Source organism: Silene latifolia, chromosome 2 (genome assembly GCF_048544455.1).
Source record: "Silene latifolia isolate original U9 population chromosome 2, ASM4854445v1, whole genome shotgun sequence".
Lineage (NCBI taxonomy): Eukaryota > Viridiplantae > Streptophyta > Magnoliopsida > Caryophyllales > Caryophyllaceae > Silene > Silene latifolia.
Window position 1 is genome coordinate 192,108,848 of NC_133527.1, and position 17,128 is coordinate 192,125,975.

General features: G+C 40.9%; 1 protein-coding gene across 2 annotated transcripts; it reads right to left on the reverse strand.

The window, feature by feature from the left end:
- Positions 1 to 13,259: 13,259 nt before the first annotated feature.
- Positions 13,260 to 16,463, reverse strand: LOC141644062 (phosphatidylinositol 4-kinase gamma 7-like). Of its 2 annotated transcripts, none has more exons than XM_074453482.1 (2): positions 16,202 to 16,463; positions 13,260 to 15,742 (listed from the first exon to the last, which is right to left on the reverse strand). In XM_074453482.1, the coding sequence occupies exon 2, from the start codon at positions 15,593 to 15,595 to the stop codon at positions 13,637 to 13,639; it is 1,959 nt and encodes a 652-aa protein (XP_074309583.1). In that variant the 5' UTR covers positions 15,596 to 15,742; positions 16,202 to 16,463; the 3' UTR covers positions 13,260 to 13,636. The 2 variants fall into 2 exon arrangements, with proteins under 2 accessions (XP_074309583.1, XP_074309584.1); XM_074453483.1 differs by having other exon boundaries at positions 16,186 to 16,371.
- Positions 16,464 to 17,128: the final 665 nt, after the last annotated feature.

The window sequence follows — 17,128 nt, forward strand, 5'->3', positions numbered from 1 at the left end:
CGTTTGTTTCTTGCTAGTGACTATGGGGGAAAATGAACACTTTGATGGAAGACTTGGACGATTTTTCATTAGATATAAACATGCGTCGGGGTGCCCACAGCTGTCTTGGACACCTCCGCCGCTTATACAAAGTTTTTCCCGAGATTACCAGTGTCCTAATGGCTCATCAAAGGCACACCTTCCCAGTTAGCCGTCAGTTGCATCCATGAGGTCGCCCTCCTGTTGTAAGGATGGCCTTTTCCCCTTCTCTGACTTCTTTGCCACTTTGAGGGATTGCATGTTGCATCCTCTGGCAGATATCTGGACGTTGACCACCTCGTCCTTCTCGTCCTTGGAGACGAGCTTATGCGCTTCTCCCCGGTCCGAGACATACATCGTTGTCGGGGCCGGATGGACATCACTGCGTCGGCCTCGCTCAGAGTGACTCGGCCTATGAGAACGTTGTAGGCGGACGAGCCGTCAATGACCACGAACTCAGCTAGGACATTCTTAGCCGCATTCCCCTCGCCGAACATCACCGGCAGTCTGATTGACCCCAGAGGTACCAGGCCGGCTCCGGAGAAGCTGTACAGTGGATTGGTGCAGGGGCTCAAGTCCTTGACTTTCAGACCGAGGTTGAGGAAGCACTCCCTGAACATGATGTTCGTGTAGGCGCCTGTGTCAATCAGGCACCTCTTGACCAGGTGGTTGGATATGTCTAAGTTGACTACGAGTGGGTCATTTGTGAGGGGCGATGACTCCCTCGTAGTCCTTTCTTCCAATAGTCATATCGGGGATGTTGGAAGCGGGGATCGCTGTGTTGGGCACAAAGTTGATGGCCCGATATGACTCGTTCGAGTGCCGTTTGTGCCCATTAGCGGACCCACCGTTCTCGTTGCCCCGATGACAACATGGATCACTCCTATCCGTTCAAAGACGGATTTCTTATCCGAACCGCCGCATCGTCTTTTGGCCTTTGGCAACATACTTGCCGAGGCTCCCTTTCGGATCGGCTCTTCAATGGCATTCTTCGGATGCCGGCGAGTTGTCGATAAGGTGATGACTGGTGTGGCCGTGGTACTCACAATACTGGCTCGTGTCACCGTCTCCCTTCGGCTTGGGGGGCCGTTCCCATTTCTGGCCCTCGTTTTTGCTCAGGGCGAAGACCTCGGCGGCCGATACGACCAGAGGGGTTTTATCATTGTACCGCCTTTGGTAGTACGTTCCCGAACTCCCCGGCGCCGTCGAGTCCTGTTTCTGGCAGATTTGTCAGACCGTGACCTATTATTGTCACGGCGTCTTTCATCGGACCGTGACCCATTATTGTCACGGCGTCCTTCATCCGGGTTATCTTCCCGGCGGCTCTTCTCCTCTGAGTGCCCAGCCTCGCCGTGGTCTACCCAGGTCTTGTGATAGTCCTCTACCTTGATGGCTCGGTCGACCAATTTTCTGGCGGCGTCCAAGTTCAGGCCACCGTACTTGATGAGTTCGTTTTTAAAATCCCCTCTGGGGAGGCCTTTCATCAGTGCGAAGGCCGCCAGCTCGGGGTTACAATCCCGGATTTGCTGAACCTTGGCGTCAAACCTCTTTACATAGCTCCGTAGAGACTCGCCCCCTTCCTGCCTGATAGTCAGGAGATCCGACGTCTCCACGGCCCTCCTCTTATTGCAAGAGTACTGGGCTAAGAAGGCGTCCCTTAGGTCGGCGTAACAGTATACCGAGCCGTCGGGAAGCCCCTTGTACCAACTTTGAGTCATCCCATGCAACGTCGTTGGGAAGACTCGGCACCAAACTTCGTCGGGTTGCTCCCACACCGACATGTACGACTCAAAGGCCTCGGCATGGTCGGTGGGGTCGCTATCCCCTTTGTATGTGAACGCCGGCAACTTTAGCTTGGTTGGGACGGCGGTTTCAAGGACATAGGCACTGAGGGGCTGTCTGACCACGTGCCGAATGACACGCGGCGATCGGCTCCTCGCATTCCTAGTCCGGCTCCTCTCCTCGTAGCGGGAAGGACTCCTTCTCCGACTCGGGCTTCTCCTCCGACTCTGCTGAGTCGGACTTCTTTCACTCCTCTGAGGCAGGCCTCGTCGGTGCTGCGGCGACGCTGTCCTCCCGTGAGTACGGGGAGGGCTCAGGTCCACCACTAGCACTCTGGGCTCCTCCGGCGTCTTGGCAGGGTCAGCTTCTCCTAGTGCCCCGTTCAAGTTTCTCGGAGTCACATTTTGGGCCCTGGTTTCCTGGACGGTTTCCGCCGCTCTTGTCGGCGTGACAGTGTGAGCCGGCGTACTACCAATTAGGTCCAGGAGCATCTTGATTTTTCTTTGCGTCAACCACATGTCCCATGATGGTGACCTGGTTGGCAAGGGGGCAAAGCGCGGCGATCGGTATTATTGGCATCCAGTACTCCGGTTGAGTTACTTGGCCGGCGGAGGGTTGCACAACTCCAGATTTGTGGACGGTATCATCTTGGCAGAATTCGGGTTCGTCAGTCACGAATACCTCTTGTTGTTTCGACATCTTCTTAGCTTTTTGGGTGGGTTTTTGTGTGTTGTTTTTTTTTGTTTGGGAATGAATGTGACTAGCTTCTAGTGTCTACTCCCCACATACGGCGCCAATTGTTCCGGGCGTATCTCCAGAGCAGATATTTGTCACCACTCGTAGCTCGTAGAATGATGTCTTTGCTCGAATCCTCCTCTCGGTCTCCTGAAACGATGAACAAACTGAGGGCTCGGCTTTGGACCGAGCGAACTCACTCCGACGCTCAAGTCAGTTAACTTAGAGATAAGTTGTTGCTTGGCTAAATGTATATATTGTAGAGAGATAAGGAAGATATTACCAGATGAATAGTGATTCTTAGGTTAGATCGTGTATCCTTTCCTCAATGAGGGTTGAGGAGTATTTATAGACTTTCACCTTTTGTCGCGTAGTGGCCAAGTGGCAAAGTGGCTAGCAGGCGGAAAGACCGTTCTACCCTCGGCCGATGGACCTATGGCAGGCCGACCGAGGGGTCTTGGATATGAGTACGCTATATGTGCCCCGGCTGGCTAGTTGTCCCAGTACCGAGACCAGGTGTGACAGCCGATGGGCTGCATCGGCTAGGCTGTCTAAGTCGTTGACTTGCTGTGGATATCTTTGACCTTGCTCAATATGTTGACTTGGTCAGCGGTGCAGAATATGCCCCATCAATGACAATTAAGCAAAGCTAGATCGTCAATTCGTCATAGGCTCATAGCCAATAAATGATACGCAATGAAGTTTTGCAAATCAATTTGGCCATTTATTAACATAGTAACATCAACCTTCATCAAGAAAATTGTCTTCAATATCAATTACCAGTTTGGCGTCGAGCAATATAGATGCATTCCTGTGTAAAAATGGTTTGCGTTCCCGATTGCGTTAGACAACATTTCCTTGTCAAATTATGGACAATATAAAATTTATTCCGCAATTGATAAGTTGTCTTCAACCACTATCATCTCAATACCAAATGGTTCGAAGTTTGAGATTTGCAAGTTGTTGGTGGCTTGAAGTTCTTCAAATTATTAATTAGGGATCTAGTTTATAAATTTGATTGGAATTACTTTTCTATCCTTTTTGTTTTGGCGCAAAAATGAAAAACGATAAAGTCATTTTTCATTTAAATTTATTATTTTAATTATGGTGTTACTGGAATCAGTAACACCCGGCGTCGCCCTATCACTTTCCTATTTTGAATTAACTATGAATACTACCAACTAATAGACCCCCTTCCTTTCTAACAGAATTGCTCTCTTTTTTACCTGATGCAACAGGTAATATGTTGGCGAGGTTCACTGTTTTCTTTATTAAGAAATTCATCTTCTTCCCTTTACCTTTTTTTTTTATGGATACCTGCAAATTTTTTTAATTTATAAATTCTGTACTCTCCTCTTTTCCAACGTCATCAAGATTATGTTTCCCGCCTACCCGGGTACATTTCTGGGTATTGCAAGCGCGCTTCAATTGCCTTAATGGACTGTTGAGAATTGGGATCAAGTATTCCCAGGAAGATTGGCTTATATTGATTCATCTCTGATCAACTACGAAGTATAAAGCAAGACTTGAATAAAAAAATGTTCATCCAGTATCCTTATGTTGTGATTAAAGTAAAAGCTAATTAACAATCTGAAGATTAGCACTGTCAAGTGTCAAGGCATGAAAGGCGACTCGACAATGGATAATATATACACATTTGCCAAAATTTTATGGAGTATAACTTAATTACCACTAATTATCTACAACCACTCCCTATTATATTGACTACTGATACAAATGTTTGTTAATTATATTCCTTAATTAGTTTGAAGATGAGAAAGCAGCTAAAATTCACCCCCTGAAATAACCACCCCAAATTATGGGGCTTCCTTTACCTGCTGAATACCCCCGTTAAATAACCATCAAGAACACAATTTGAGGACGACGACGTGGAATAAAATTGCAAATGAGAATAGTAACTTGTGAAAAAACAAGCTTAAAAAATAAATAAAAAACATCAGTAATCAATCATAGGCGAAATTGATTTATCTTTTAAATTGTGGAGTTAATTGAGGGCGAAATTAAAATTAGGACTTCTTCACTCATGTTATTTGTGTAGAAAGAGAATTGTGACGAAAGATCAACAGTGACTATGAAAATCAACATGTATAAGAAAGGAAGAAGAAAAGGTAAAAAATTAAGGTAAAAAAGAAGAATTAAAGGTGAATAAAGAATGAAAAACTAAGTTTTAAACAAGGGTAACCAGTCCAACAGGTAGCCCTTCCACTGTTCTATTATGTGGGAGGGGATGTATTAGTCGGGGTAGTATTCGTAGTTAATTCAAAGCATAGAGTATTTTGAGAAAGGGTGCAATAGTTCATACTACTCCCATTAAATAACCCTAATTATAAAGCTCATAAATTATACTACCAGTTGTACTGTCACTATCACTGTCTCACTGATGATGGATGATATCATCTATGAACTCTTAGCCAATATTATCACACGTTTAGTTACTACCGGGGCAGCGGGGTGGCCAACTTTGGCCGCTTGGAATCCCGGTCATGTCCCTGCTTTCGGAATATGGAAGGATCCCAATTTTGTTGGTGAACATACTCTTGTCCTTTAAACCAATACAAACCACGAGATAATAACTTAAAATTACAATGTCGACCGATACACTCATTAGTAGAAGCATAGAACTCAATATGTGCACCATTTGATTTCGTTGCAACACAATTATAGTGTATTGATTCACCATCTTTGATCTTGAAAGACCATGCCATCTTTTCATTGGGTGCAATCGATACATCGAACCCATGTTTTCAAGCCGTCGAGCTACAATTTAATCGTAATGTTTCTTGACACTCGTTCGTAATCGTGATATGATACTCCATCACAAGAATGAATGGCAAAGCATTTGTGATGCATGGAAGAGGCATATATAGTTATCACGGCTAATGGTAATAAATACATGCATTGTTGGAGATATGTCGAGATATCGACATAATATAATATATATTGTATACTTAATTATATCATGTCGTGATCTTGACATAGCTCCAACATGCATGTTATGAAATAGGTTGAGAGACGCATTTTGTTGTTGGATTTATTTTGGATTTTAATTTCTTCAATGAAAATTTGTTTGGTGTGATTTGATGTCCATGCTTTAATGATTATTTATAGGCATGCTTTTTATTTATGAACGAACGGTTTAATTAACATTGATCGATTTAAATTTTAAGTTATAAGAATGTCAATCATTATGAGTTAATAGGAAATAAATATAATAATTGAGTAATAAAAAATAAATAAGCCTTAATCATCACTTTAAGGTTTTGGTTAAGATGGTTCATTCATCATGGTATCAGAGTCAGTGTGAGTGTGTGACCTAAGGTCACGGGTTCAAACCATCACCGTGGTTCATTCATCACGAGTATATAAAATTATTATTTCACGCGTTTAATTACAATTATGGTTCCCAATCTTGTTGGTAATTAAACCAACTTTTGTCGTTTAATCCATACAAACCATGAGATTTTAACTGAAACATACTACAAGTTTATGAAGTGGGCCTTCTCTTTTACACGATGGACACGGGCACCAACCCATGTGCGAATTTAGTTTGTTATCAGAGCCATGGTTGTGTGATTTGGGGGTTGTGACTTGTGAGGCGAACTACTTTATTATTTGGGGGTCCAAAAAGCTAGAACATTCTCATCCCACGAAAGGCGAAGCTGGATCATTATTTGATGGATCTGATGATAAGTGGCGACGTTTACGTTAGATGAAATTGGTTCAAAATGAATAGTGATCCTGTTGATTAATTGAAAAGGGGACCTTACACGCGAGGATATGTTTGAACAAATAAATAATGCAACCTAAAAATGTGTCACGTGTAAGGTATTCGACATTGGAGAAATATATGAGTTTAACCTACTTAACCAAGAAGCAACTCCATGCACTCCAAATTGGTTTTGGCCTTTTGGATGTAACCTTTTTAGACTTCTAAGTAAAAAGTCTTTTTTATACTATGGGCGTGGGAGATGATAGATTCAAACTTAATAAAAACATATATGAAAATGAAATAAACAGACTCGTTAGCTATCATAATCAATTTATTATTTATTATTATTTCCCATTGTTATTATTTCATCTCATTATTATTATTATTATTATCATCATTATTACACACGTTTAATTTCGACTTTATTTTTCCATTCTTAATGGAAAATCTCGTTTTCTCAGTTAACCCAAAACAAACCAATATCCGTAAACTTAAAAGTACAAGTACGATGACCAAAACAACCCGATTGAGTTATATTATTCTCATTAAAAGCAGAAAACACAATTTGTTTCTGACTCGGTATTTTGGTTAAAACACAAGTATAATATGTTGGCACATCAGCTTTTATCTTGAAAGACCATGATATCATATGATCCTTTGGAAATGTGTGATTTATACCTTCTTTTGAGCTATGGGCGCATTGTGACAGTAAACTGCGTCCAAAGGGCGCATGAATTGTTAGTGATTTTGATCACATTACATTTAAGTGTATTCGGGTTTCTTATGTCAAATCGGCTTGAGCTCGTAATGGATATAATGTGAGTCGGGAATACGGAGTGTATGCTCATATAATCGTATATCGAGTTCATGTGTATAATGGATAAGGGATACTATAAAAAGTATTATCGTAGTATATTATATCCCCTATCGGGGTTATATACTCGGAGTCATATAAATTATAGACTTAGCCAAAATTGAGAAGCAAAATGTGAGAATTACGGATATAATCACGTCCCCGATCGGGGTTACATGGCCCCGACAGGGGTTATATTGCTTTCTTTGTCTTCGCGCGTGAAAGTATCAAACTTGGCGGTTGTCATTGGCTTTGATTGGTTGGTAACAAACCAATATGTTGGTTTGTTGGTAAAAACCAACGTACTTATCCTCTAATTATTAATGCATGACACATATAATACATATATATTGAATGTTGAAAATCATTCAGGAGGTTTTTTTGCATTTTTCGTATTTTGACAAAACAAAACAAAAGAAAACTCTCTTATTGTTCTTTGTTCTTTGTTCTTGCCTTAAACAAAGGAATCGTCTTATCCTACAGAGATTTCGTGATACCCAAAGGCTATAGGGTCGAAATACTCTAAGGAAAGTGTGTTCAACACGATTCGATTGGGTGTAATAAACCGTCTTACATTGTTTTCATTTCTGTTTTAGCACCTTTGTTTGTATTATTTACATACTTGTAATCTTTGTAATACAAAAACTACAACATTCTTAGAGTATTTTCTGCATTTGGAAATGGATTCAATCAAGGACATGACTACCAAGTTTGGAAAGTTGGAGAAATTTGAGGGTGTGGATTTCCGTCGTTGGCAAAAGAAGATGCACTTCCTTCTCACCGCTTTGAAGGTTGTGTATGTGTTGAGTACTCCTATGCCTGAGATTGTGGGGGATGAAACTCTTGCGGAAATTCAACGAAAGAGAAGCAAGTGGGAGAATGATGACTACATTTGTCGTGGTCACATTTTGAATGGTATGTCCGACTCTCTTTTTGACATTTATCAAAATGTTGAGTCCGCTAAAGATTTATGGGATCAACTTGAGTCTAAATATATCGATGAGGATGCTTCTAGTAAGAAGTTTCTTGTTGGAAATTTCATGAATTATAAAATGGTTGATTCTAGACCGGTAATGGAACAATATAATGAATTGCTCCGGATTTTGGGACAATTTGCACAACATAAAATGGAGATGAATGAATCTATCTCGGTGTCTAGTATCATAGACAAGTTGCCTCCTTCATGGAAGGATTTTAAACATATGCTTAAACATAAAAAGGAAGAGTTGACTCTTGTTCAACTCGGTAGCCATTTGCGCATAGAGGAATCTCTAAGGGTGCAAGATAGTGGCAAGGGTAAAGGTAAAGATGTTATGGGATCCTCTTCCGTCAATATGATGGAAAAGGGAGAAGGTCCCAAGAACAAATTTAAGGGGAAGAAACGCCCCTTTGTCAACACCAATGACGAGTCTAACAAGACACCGAAAGGTGCTTGTTGGATTTGTGGAAAGACCGGGCATTTGAAAGCAAATTGCAAGGTTGGAAAGCACAAAAAGAAAAAGGGTGCAAGTACTAGCCAAGGAGGACAAGGGTCTAATGACCAAGGTCCACCCACTAATCAAGGTCAGATTTTAGACATTGGTTTTAATTCGGTTGTGAATTATGTACCATTAATTTCTGAGGCATTTTATGTGCAGGATGATGTAGTGGCATGGTGGATAGACTCGGGTGCAACCAATCATGTTTGCAAGGATCGACATTGGTTCAAGGACTATGAACTAGTGAAGGATGGATCCGTTCTATTTATGGGCAACGAGTCTACCGCTCCTATTGTAGGTCGTGGCATGGTGGTGTTGGAATTTAGTTCTGGAAATATTGTAAAATTAAATAATGTATTACATGTACCCGGAATTAGAAAAAACCTTGTATCCGGTAGTTGTTTAAGTAAACTTGGTTATAAACAAGTATATGAATCTAATAAGTATGTTTTATCTAAACATGGTGTATTTATTGGATTTGGTTATTATTGTAATGGAATGTTTATGTTGAATGTTGTTCCAAATGAAAGTTCCATATTTATTACTTCCTCTATGAATGATACTTCATATCTTTGGCATGTGAGACTAGGACATGTACATTATAAAAGATTGGAAACTATGTCTAAAGATGGTTTAATTCCATCATTTAACATGAACATTAATAAGTGTAATACTTGTATGTTGACAAAAATCACAAGGCAATCATTTGGTAATGTGTCTAGGATCTCACATGTGCTTGAACTTATACATAGTGATTTATGTGATTTTCGCAATTATCCGTCTTTAGGTGGTAAAAAATATGTAGTGACTTTTATTGATGATTTTAGTCGGTTTTGTTACATATATTTACTTCACTCTAAAGATGAGGCAATTGATAAGTTTAAGGTCTTTAAAAATGAAGTGGAATTGCAACAATCGGTTTTGATTAAAAGGTTGCGTTCCGATAGAGGTGGTGAATATTATGATCCTTTGTATTTTGAGTCAAGTGGTATCATTCATGAAGTAACTCCTCCCTATACACCACAATTAAATGGTGTAGCGGAAAGGAAAAATAGAGTCCTAAAAGAAATGGTTAATTCCATGTTATCTTACTCGGGTTTGAGTGACGGATTTTGGGGTGAAGCCATGTTGACGGCTTGCTATTTATTAAATAGGATTCCTAACAAAAGGAATAAAGACACTCCATATGAACTTTGGTACAAAAAGAAACCAAGCTTGAATTATCTTCGAGTTTAGGGTTGTCGGGCTGTTGTAAGACTACCCGATCCCAAGATTAAAACCTTGGGGGAAAGGGGCATCGATTGCATATTCATTGGATATGCTGCGCATTCAAAGGCTTATAGGTTCTATGTAATTAAACCTAATGATTCTGTTTCGGTTCACACCGTAATTGAGTCAAGGGATGCGATATTTGATGAGAGTCGTTTCTCATCAATGCCGAAGCCAAGGGATCTAGTACCTAGTTCTAGTGGAGCTATTGAGGGAAGTGACAATGTCACAACTCAAGAAGCAACACCTGAAATTCGTAGGAGTAAGAGAAAAAGGATTGCTAAATCCTTTGGTCCCGATTTTCATACCTATTTGGTTGAAGGTTCAAGGGATGGATGTGAAAACTATTATCCATATTGTTTTAACATTGATGAGGACCCTAGGACATTTGATGAGGCGATGAGGTCTCATGACTCTTCCTTTTGGAAGGAGGCGGTGAATGATGAGATGGATTCCATAATGGGCAATAACACTTGGGTGCTTGCGGATTTACCTCGTGGTTGTAAACCATTGGGTTGCAAGTGGATCTTCAAAAAGAAGATGAAAGTTGATGGTTCTATCGACAAGTTTAAAGCTAGATTGGTTATCCAAGGCTTTAGACAAAAGGAAGGGATTGATTATTTCGATACCTATGCTCCCGTAGCTCGCATTACTACTATTAGATTGTTGATTGCACTAGCTGCAATTAATAATTTAGTGATCCATCAAATGGATGTCAAGACGGCGTTCTTGAATGGTGAGCTTAAAGAGGAGGTGTATATGAAACAACCGGAAGGATTTATTATGCCCGGTAATGAGCATAAGGTTTGTAAATTAATTAAATCATTGTATGGACTTAAACAAGCTCCTAAACAATGGCATCACAAGTTTGATGAGGTTGTTTTATCTAATGGGTATAGACTAAATCAGTCGGATAAATGTGTGTATAGCAAATTTGATGACAACGGTAATGGAGTCATTATTTGTCTATATGTTGATGACATGTTGATTTTTGGTACCAATCAAAATCAAGTAGACCTTACTAAGGCCTTTTTGTCATCAAGTTTTGCCATGAAAGACATGGGTGAGGCGGATGTGATACTTGGTATAAAGATCAAGCGTGAGAACAAGGGATTCTCTTTGACACAATCTCATTACATTGAGAAAGTGTTAAAGAAGTTTAATCATGGAAATTGTTCTCCGGTTAACACTCCAATGGATCCTAGTGTTAAGCTTATGCCTAATAAAGGTGAAGCTATTTCACAACTTGAGTACTCTCAAGTGATTGGGTGTTTGATGTATGCCATGACAAGCACAAGACCGGATATCGCCTTTGCCGTTGGCAAGTTGAGTAGATACACAAGTAATCCTAGTCTTGAACATTGGGTTGCGGTAAAACGTGTATTGAGATACTTGAAGCAAACCATAGATTATGGTTTGAACTATGCTGGATTTCCTTCGGTCTTAGAAGGGTATTCCGATGCTAGTTGGATCACCAACATGGAGGATCATTCATCTACTAGTGGATGGGTGTTCTTGCTTGGTGGAGGAGCTATCTCATGGGCTTCTAAGAAGCAAACTTGTATAACAAGTTCGACTATGGAGTCGGAATTCATTGCTTTAGTGCTTTGCTGGTAGGTAAAGAGGCGGAATGGTTAAGGAATTTGGTTTATGAAATTCCGGTTTGGCCAAGACCTATTCCTCCTATCTCTATTCATTGTGATAGTTCGGCGACTTTGGCTAAGGCCTATAGTGAAGTTTACAACGGAAAGTCTAGACACCTTGGTGTTAGACATAGCGCGGTTCGTGAGTTGATTACTCAAGGAGTTATTTCCGTTGATTTCGTGAGGACACATCATAATTTGGCTGATCACTTGACGAAGGGATTAGCTAAGGACTTGGTTATAAAGTCGGTAATCGGGATGGGTTTAAAGTCCGTCTAGATCTTTATGATAAGATACCCAACTTCCCTCTAACAAATTTTAGAGGCTAAGTTCAATGTGGAAGGCTTATTGTGGAAGGTTGAGGCACATGTTATAATCCCGAAAGGTATGTGCATGACCTGCATGACAAGAGGTTGAAGTTTAATACTTCTTAATGAAATCTTTGACAAAGTGCATTTTGCAGGTGCACGATGAAAGATTCACCTATGTGAGTGTGAAGTGTGGCCGCTTCAAGAGGCTTGGACTTGGCTTCCTATACTCTCATGAAAGGATATGGACACAAGGCGGTCAATAGTGTCAAGTTTGTAACTTTAAGAGTTTATTGAGTCTATGTGTATGTTATCTTCATGTATTCAATATGAGTTGAAAGGTTCAATCCGTGGGACACCTTGATTCTCGAATATTTGGAATGTGTAATATACTAATGTGGAAGTTCAATCCTTGGGACACTTTCATTTATGCCTAGACTTGTTTGCTTTGTTGTTTTATTTGGAAACAAGGGATACACTTAAATGGGGGAGGAATGTTAGTGATTTTGATCACATTACATTTAAGTGTATTCGGGTTTCTTATGTCAAATCGGCTTGAGCTCGTAATGGATATAATGTGAGTCGGGAATACGGAGTGTATGCTCATATAATCGTATATCGAGTTCATGTGTATAATGGATAAGGGATACTATAAAAAGTATTATCGTAGTATATTATATCCCCTATCGGGGTTATATACTCGGAGTCATATAAATTATAGACTTAGCCAAAATTGAGAAGCAAAATGTGAGAATTACGGATATAATCACGTCCCCGATCGGGGTTACATGGCCCCGACAGGGGTTATATTGCTTTCTTTGTCTTCGCGCGTGAAAGTATCAAACTTGGCGGTTGTCATTGGCTTTGATTGGTTGGTAACAAACCAATATGTTGGTTTGTTGGTAAAAACCAACGTACTTATCCTCTAATTATTAATGCATGACACATATAATACATATATATTGAATGTTGAAAATCATTCAGGAGGTTTTTTTGCATTTTTCGTATTTTGACAAAACAAAACAAAAGAAAACTCTCTTATTGTTCTTTGTTCTTTGTTCTTGCCTTAAACAAAGGAATCGTCTTATCCTACAGAGATTTCGTGATACCCAAAGGCTATAGGGTCGAAATACTCTAAGGAAAGTGTGTTCAACACGATTCGATTGGGTGTAATAAACCGTCTTACATTGTTTTCATTTCTGTTTTAGTACCTTTGTTTGTATTATTTACATACTTGTAATCTTTGTAATACAAAAACTACAACATGAATCATATCGAAAACTCGCTTCAGAGCTAATACAGCAACAAATCCGATCTGAGCATTATCCTGCCTGCAATCACATAACTGGTCTTCTGAACCTGTAAACACCATTATTCTGCAACCTTTTTCCAACAATAATCTTTTGCGAAATCCTTGAAAAGAGACAGGCGGATACAATATGATGAACACTGTAAAATGCAGCACCATTCCGACAGAAGCAGGAGTCTCAAAAGAGATTAATATATACATCACACTTTTTTTTCTTTCTCAGGACACACTATCTACAAAATTATTTATGAAACAAGTCCCTGAAGATGCGACAATACAATAAAAGCGGAAAACAAAAAAAAAATATATCAAAAAAAATACTATCAGCCAGCCAAACTTCAGTAAAGAAAGTGAAGCTGCCCTCCAAAGAATATTTACAGCACTTACAAACTGCTGCTCAAGAGAAGCCCTCTGAGTTATCGTCCTATTAGTCCAACTCCGAAACCCTACAAATCCTTCTGACCTCAACCTTTAACTCCTCTTAACCCTAAAAAGTATATATTCTCTCATCTCAAAACTTGCATGAAGTTCCAAGCCTCTGTCTCTGCCTCTGCCCAATGGTGTCTGATTTACGCTGAGCAAATGCCGGGCGAAGAAGCTCCTGGAATTTCTCAAGGAAACATGACCACTCTTCCTTGTTCATGTCGGCTACCTTAACAAAGTTTGCACTCGCGGGTAGTTGCTCATTCGCGCTCTTGTTGCCTGAGGAAGAATACCCGGTTCCTGTTGTCATCGTCCCTGAAAATTTCAGGTTCTTTTCACTTAAACTAGTATTCTTGAGGGACTGAGATATTCTCGTCATAGATGGGAAATTCTCAAAAATAGGACGAAAAGTGAAACCCTTCCCTTTAGACTTTTCCACCACACCATCATCGCTCTCTTCCTTTTCCTCCTCGAGACTCGCCAACTTTGAGAAAGGGCCCCGCTGGTATTCATGTTCATCACAGCTAACAACATCAAACAAAAACTCATCATCTGTAGCTTCGGTATTTGGCACAAGGAGCTCCCTTTCAGAAACAAGTCTCCTTGCTTCAATACAGAGAAGTTCAAGCTCGCTAGGCTCCTCCTCGCCACTGCGGAATTCCCGGCTCATCATCTCACCAATCTCAGCAAGACAAAGGCCAAACCTGGCAGCCTCCTTGAGAAAAACAGTACAGAGAACCAAAATCCGAAGGCTAGCCTCACGAATCATTGGAAGTTCAGCGCGAAGCATCTCACAATCCATATACGGGTCAAGCCGCTGAATGTAATCGAGTTCGTCCACAGAGAATGGGAGAGAAGCCTGAGGCCAATGGATCCACTCAAAATACGGATCCTCCAAACTCTCAGGAAGGCAAAGACCATGGTCAATGGGGATGAGCTCAACTTGACCGAATCTCCCGATACCGTCCAGCTTCCTGATAAGAAGGTTCCCAGCATGCCTGTCGGTGTTAAAAATCCTTACGTCTAGAATCCCAATTTTATGAACGGAAGAGACGGGGAAGCTCGAAGTCCCATGGTCACTGGCATCAAAATCATGAGGAATGAATTGTTGGCAAGACGCAATTTTACTAGCCAGCTTCTTCTTGTGAGGTTTGTTACCGTTTACCCCGTCATTGACATTAAAGACCGAGTGGGTGATTTTCACCAAAGCCGTGGGTGGTACACCAGCAAACTGCTCATGATCAAGAAGATATGCCACAACCTCTCTAATTCCCGTCTCCCCAACCCTAACGGACTGCTTTAGCCCAGGGTGCCCTAAGGCCCTCCCTACAAAGCCTTTTGGGTTGTTCGGCGCAAAGGGCTCCTCGTCCGTTGGCTTGACAATGGCAACATTCTCGCCCCAACTATTCCTAAAATAGTAAGCACCCCCAAGCCCACTATGAACCAGCAAGGGGTCAACCCCGTTCTTTATCCCCTTATCTATCTCTTTCACCATCTCCTTAACCCCCACAAAACTTTCCAAATTTCCCAACACCTCGATAACACTACTCTTATCACTTGGCTCGTGATCGCTACCTCGTGGAGACAAACAAGGAGTTGATGAACTCCGATGCATATTGGTCCGAGATAACAGGAGGGGTGAATCATTCCTAACTGCATCAAGGTCATTCTCCAACACCATATCCCCAAACGACAACAAACTCTCATCAGTCGGAAAATTCAACTCAACTTGCAACCTTCTCTTCACAGTATGAACATTATCACTCCGATCCAACTCCATCCCCAAAACACAACCCGTATCTGTTTGCACAAACACACGCCTCCTCCCTGTTGGCTGCCTTGGTTTCCCATGGAATTTCCCCGATAACAAGTTCTTAAAAACCCCCATGGGAGACCGGGTTTGAACAGGACTGCCTACCTTAGACATGATAGTAGGGTCAGCCTGTCTAGCTACTGACAAGCGAGGTGACGTCAAAAGAGAGCCTAATCTCCTCTCTCTAACATCAAACACAATACTACACAGGAACCCGAAAAAGATTTCAATCATCAAATACCAAACCTTCAACCCAAATCACCACTTTTAAAAAACCCCATCAATGTTTAGGATATAAGACTGGGTCGTTGCAATAAAAATCGCCTACATCGAGAGAGCCATAGGGATATAATAGGAATTTTTAATGTTTTGATTGATTATCTGCAAAGCAAAGCCCAAATTCCATCAAAATTTACTACAAGTTTTGAACTTTGCAGCGCAAAAGACAATCATTAATTGTTGTTTTTCATCCATCAACAATCTATTAACTACCATCTAACATAAACTACTCATAACTCATGCAAATTTTCGAAGTCATCACCAGTGGCGGAGCTAGGAGGCTATTTGGACTTGGGAGCGCTCGCCCTGATGAAATTTTCGAAGTTTTTAGTTAATTTAACTTTATATCCTTATTCATCCGCTTCCGCTTAAAATTATTACACCTATAAGTTCAAATCCTGACTCCGCCACTGTTTATCACATATTACATCACACAAAATCATACTAGTATCAGGATTTTAAACAGTAATTAAGCATAATAAACAACAAAATCATAGTTCTAAATTATTTAAATGAAGCATGAATAATCAGAAATCAAAACATACCAATTAAAGAACTAACCTTTGTGGAAAAATGGAAGTGCCCAAATAAAACAAAGATGAAAAGATAAAGAAAAATAAAAAGGGATGGAAATTGGAATAATTCTTTTTCTTCTTTTTGTGTCTTTCTTAAAATAAAGAAAAGATGGAGAATCAGTAAAAGCAAGAACTGTGAATGATCAACAAAAACCCGTGTGCTGACAGTTACACCGCATCAGCTACACAAACCTTTCCAAGGAGGGTTTGGGTTTTCAAGAGGAGGACAAATATTGAATTTTCTGAATTTATAATTGGTGGGTTCGGAATTCCATATTCCAAATCCGTCCAAATCATTTGTTTATCTTTACTAAAAATAATTTTTACAAAAATAATTATACTCTAAAATTTTAAATAAATGAATGGAAAAGAGAGGGAGTAGTTAATTTTGGCTGGGGTTGGACTGTGGGCCGGCCGGGTTGGGGAGTGGGGACCTCCCCCGAGCCTACAATGCGGGCCGTGAGGGTGCGGGCTGAGAGTGGGCATGGCCGGGTGGTGATGGCTCTGAACCGGCCTGGTTGGGAAAAATGGGCAGAAAGAAGGGCTAGCTGGGCGGGTTTGGGCAGTGTGGTCGGGGATAGAAGGAGCCCGGGACCGGCCCGGGTATAGGGGCGAGCTGGGCAGGTCTGCAACTGCGGGCCTAGTAATTGTTGGCCCGGTTGGGCAGGCCAGGTCAGTGGGGGCTGGGCCGATCCGCACTCTTGTCTAGCTCTAGTTTTGGCCTTTTGGGTAAGAATTTCGTAAGATGCTTGTAAATGGTTTGCAGGTTATCGCGTCTCTTCAAGTATTCGGTGTCTCGTAGCCAAGGTAGCAACTAGGTATTGACACCTCATAAAAAAATGTGTTGTAAATATTTACAATCAATTCATAGGTTTATATATGAAGTCGGGTATATCATATAAAATAAATTCAT

What these genes read in the sequence shown, in the direction of transcription:
- LOC141644062 (XM_074453482.1), bottom strand. Translation starts at nt 15,595, where the DNA reads ATGATTGAAATCTTTTTCGGGTTCCTGTGTAGTATTGTGTTTGATGTT.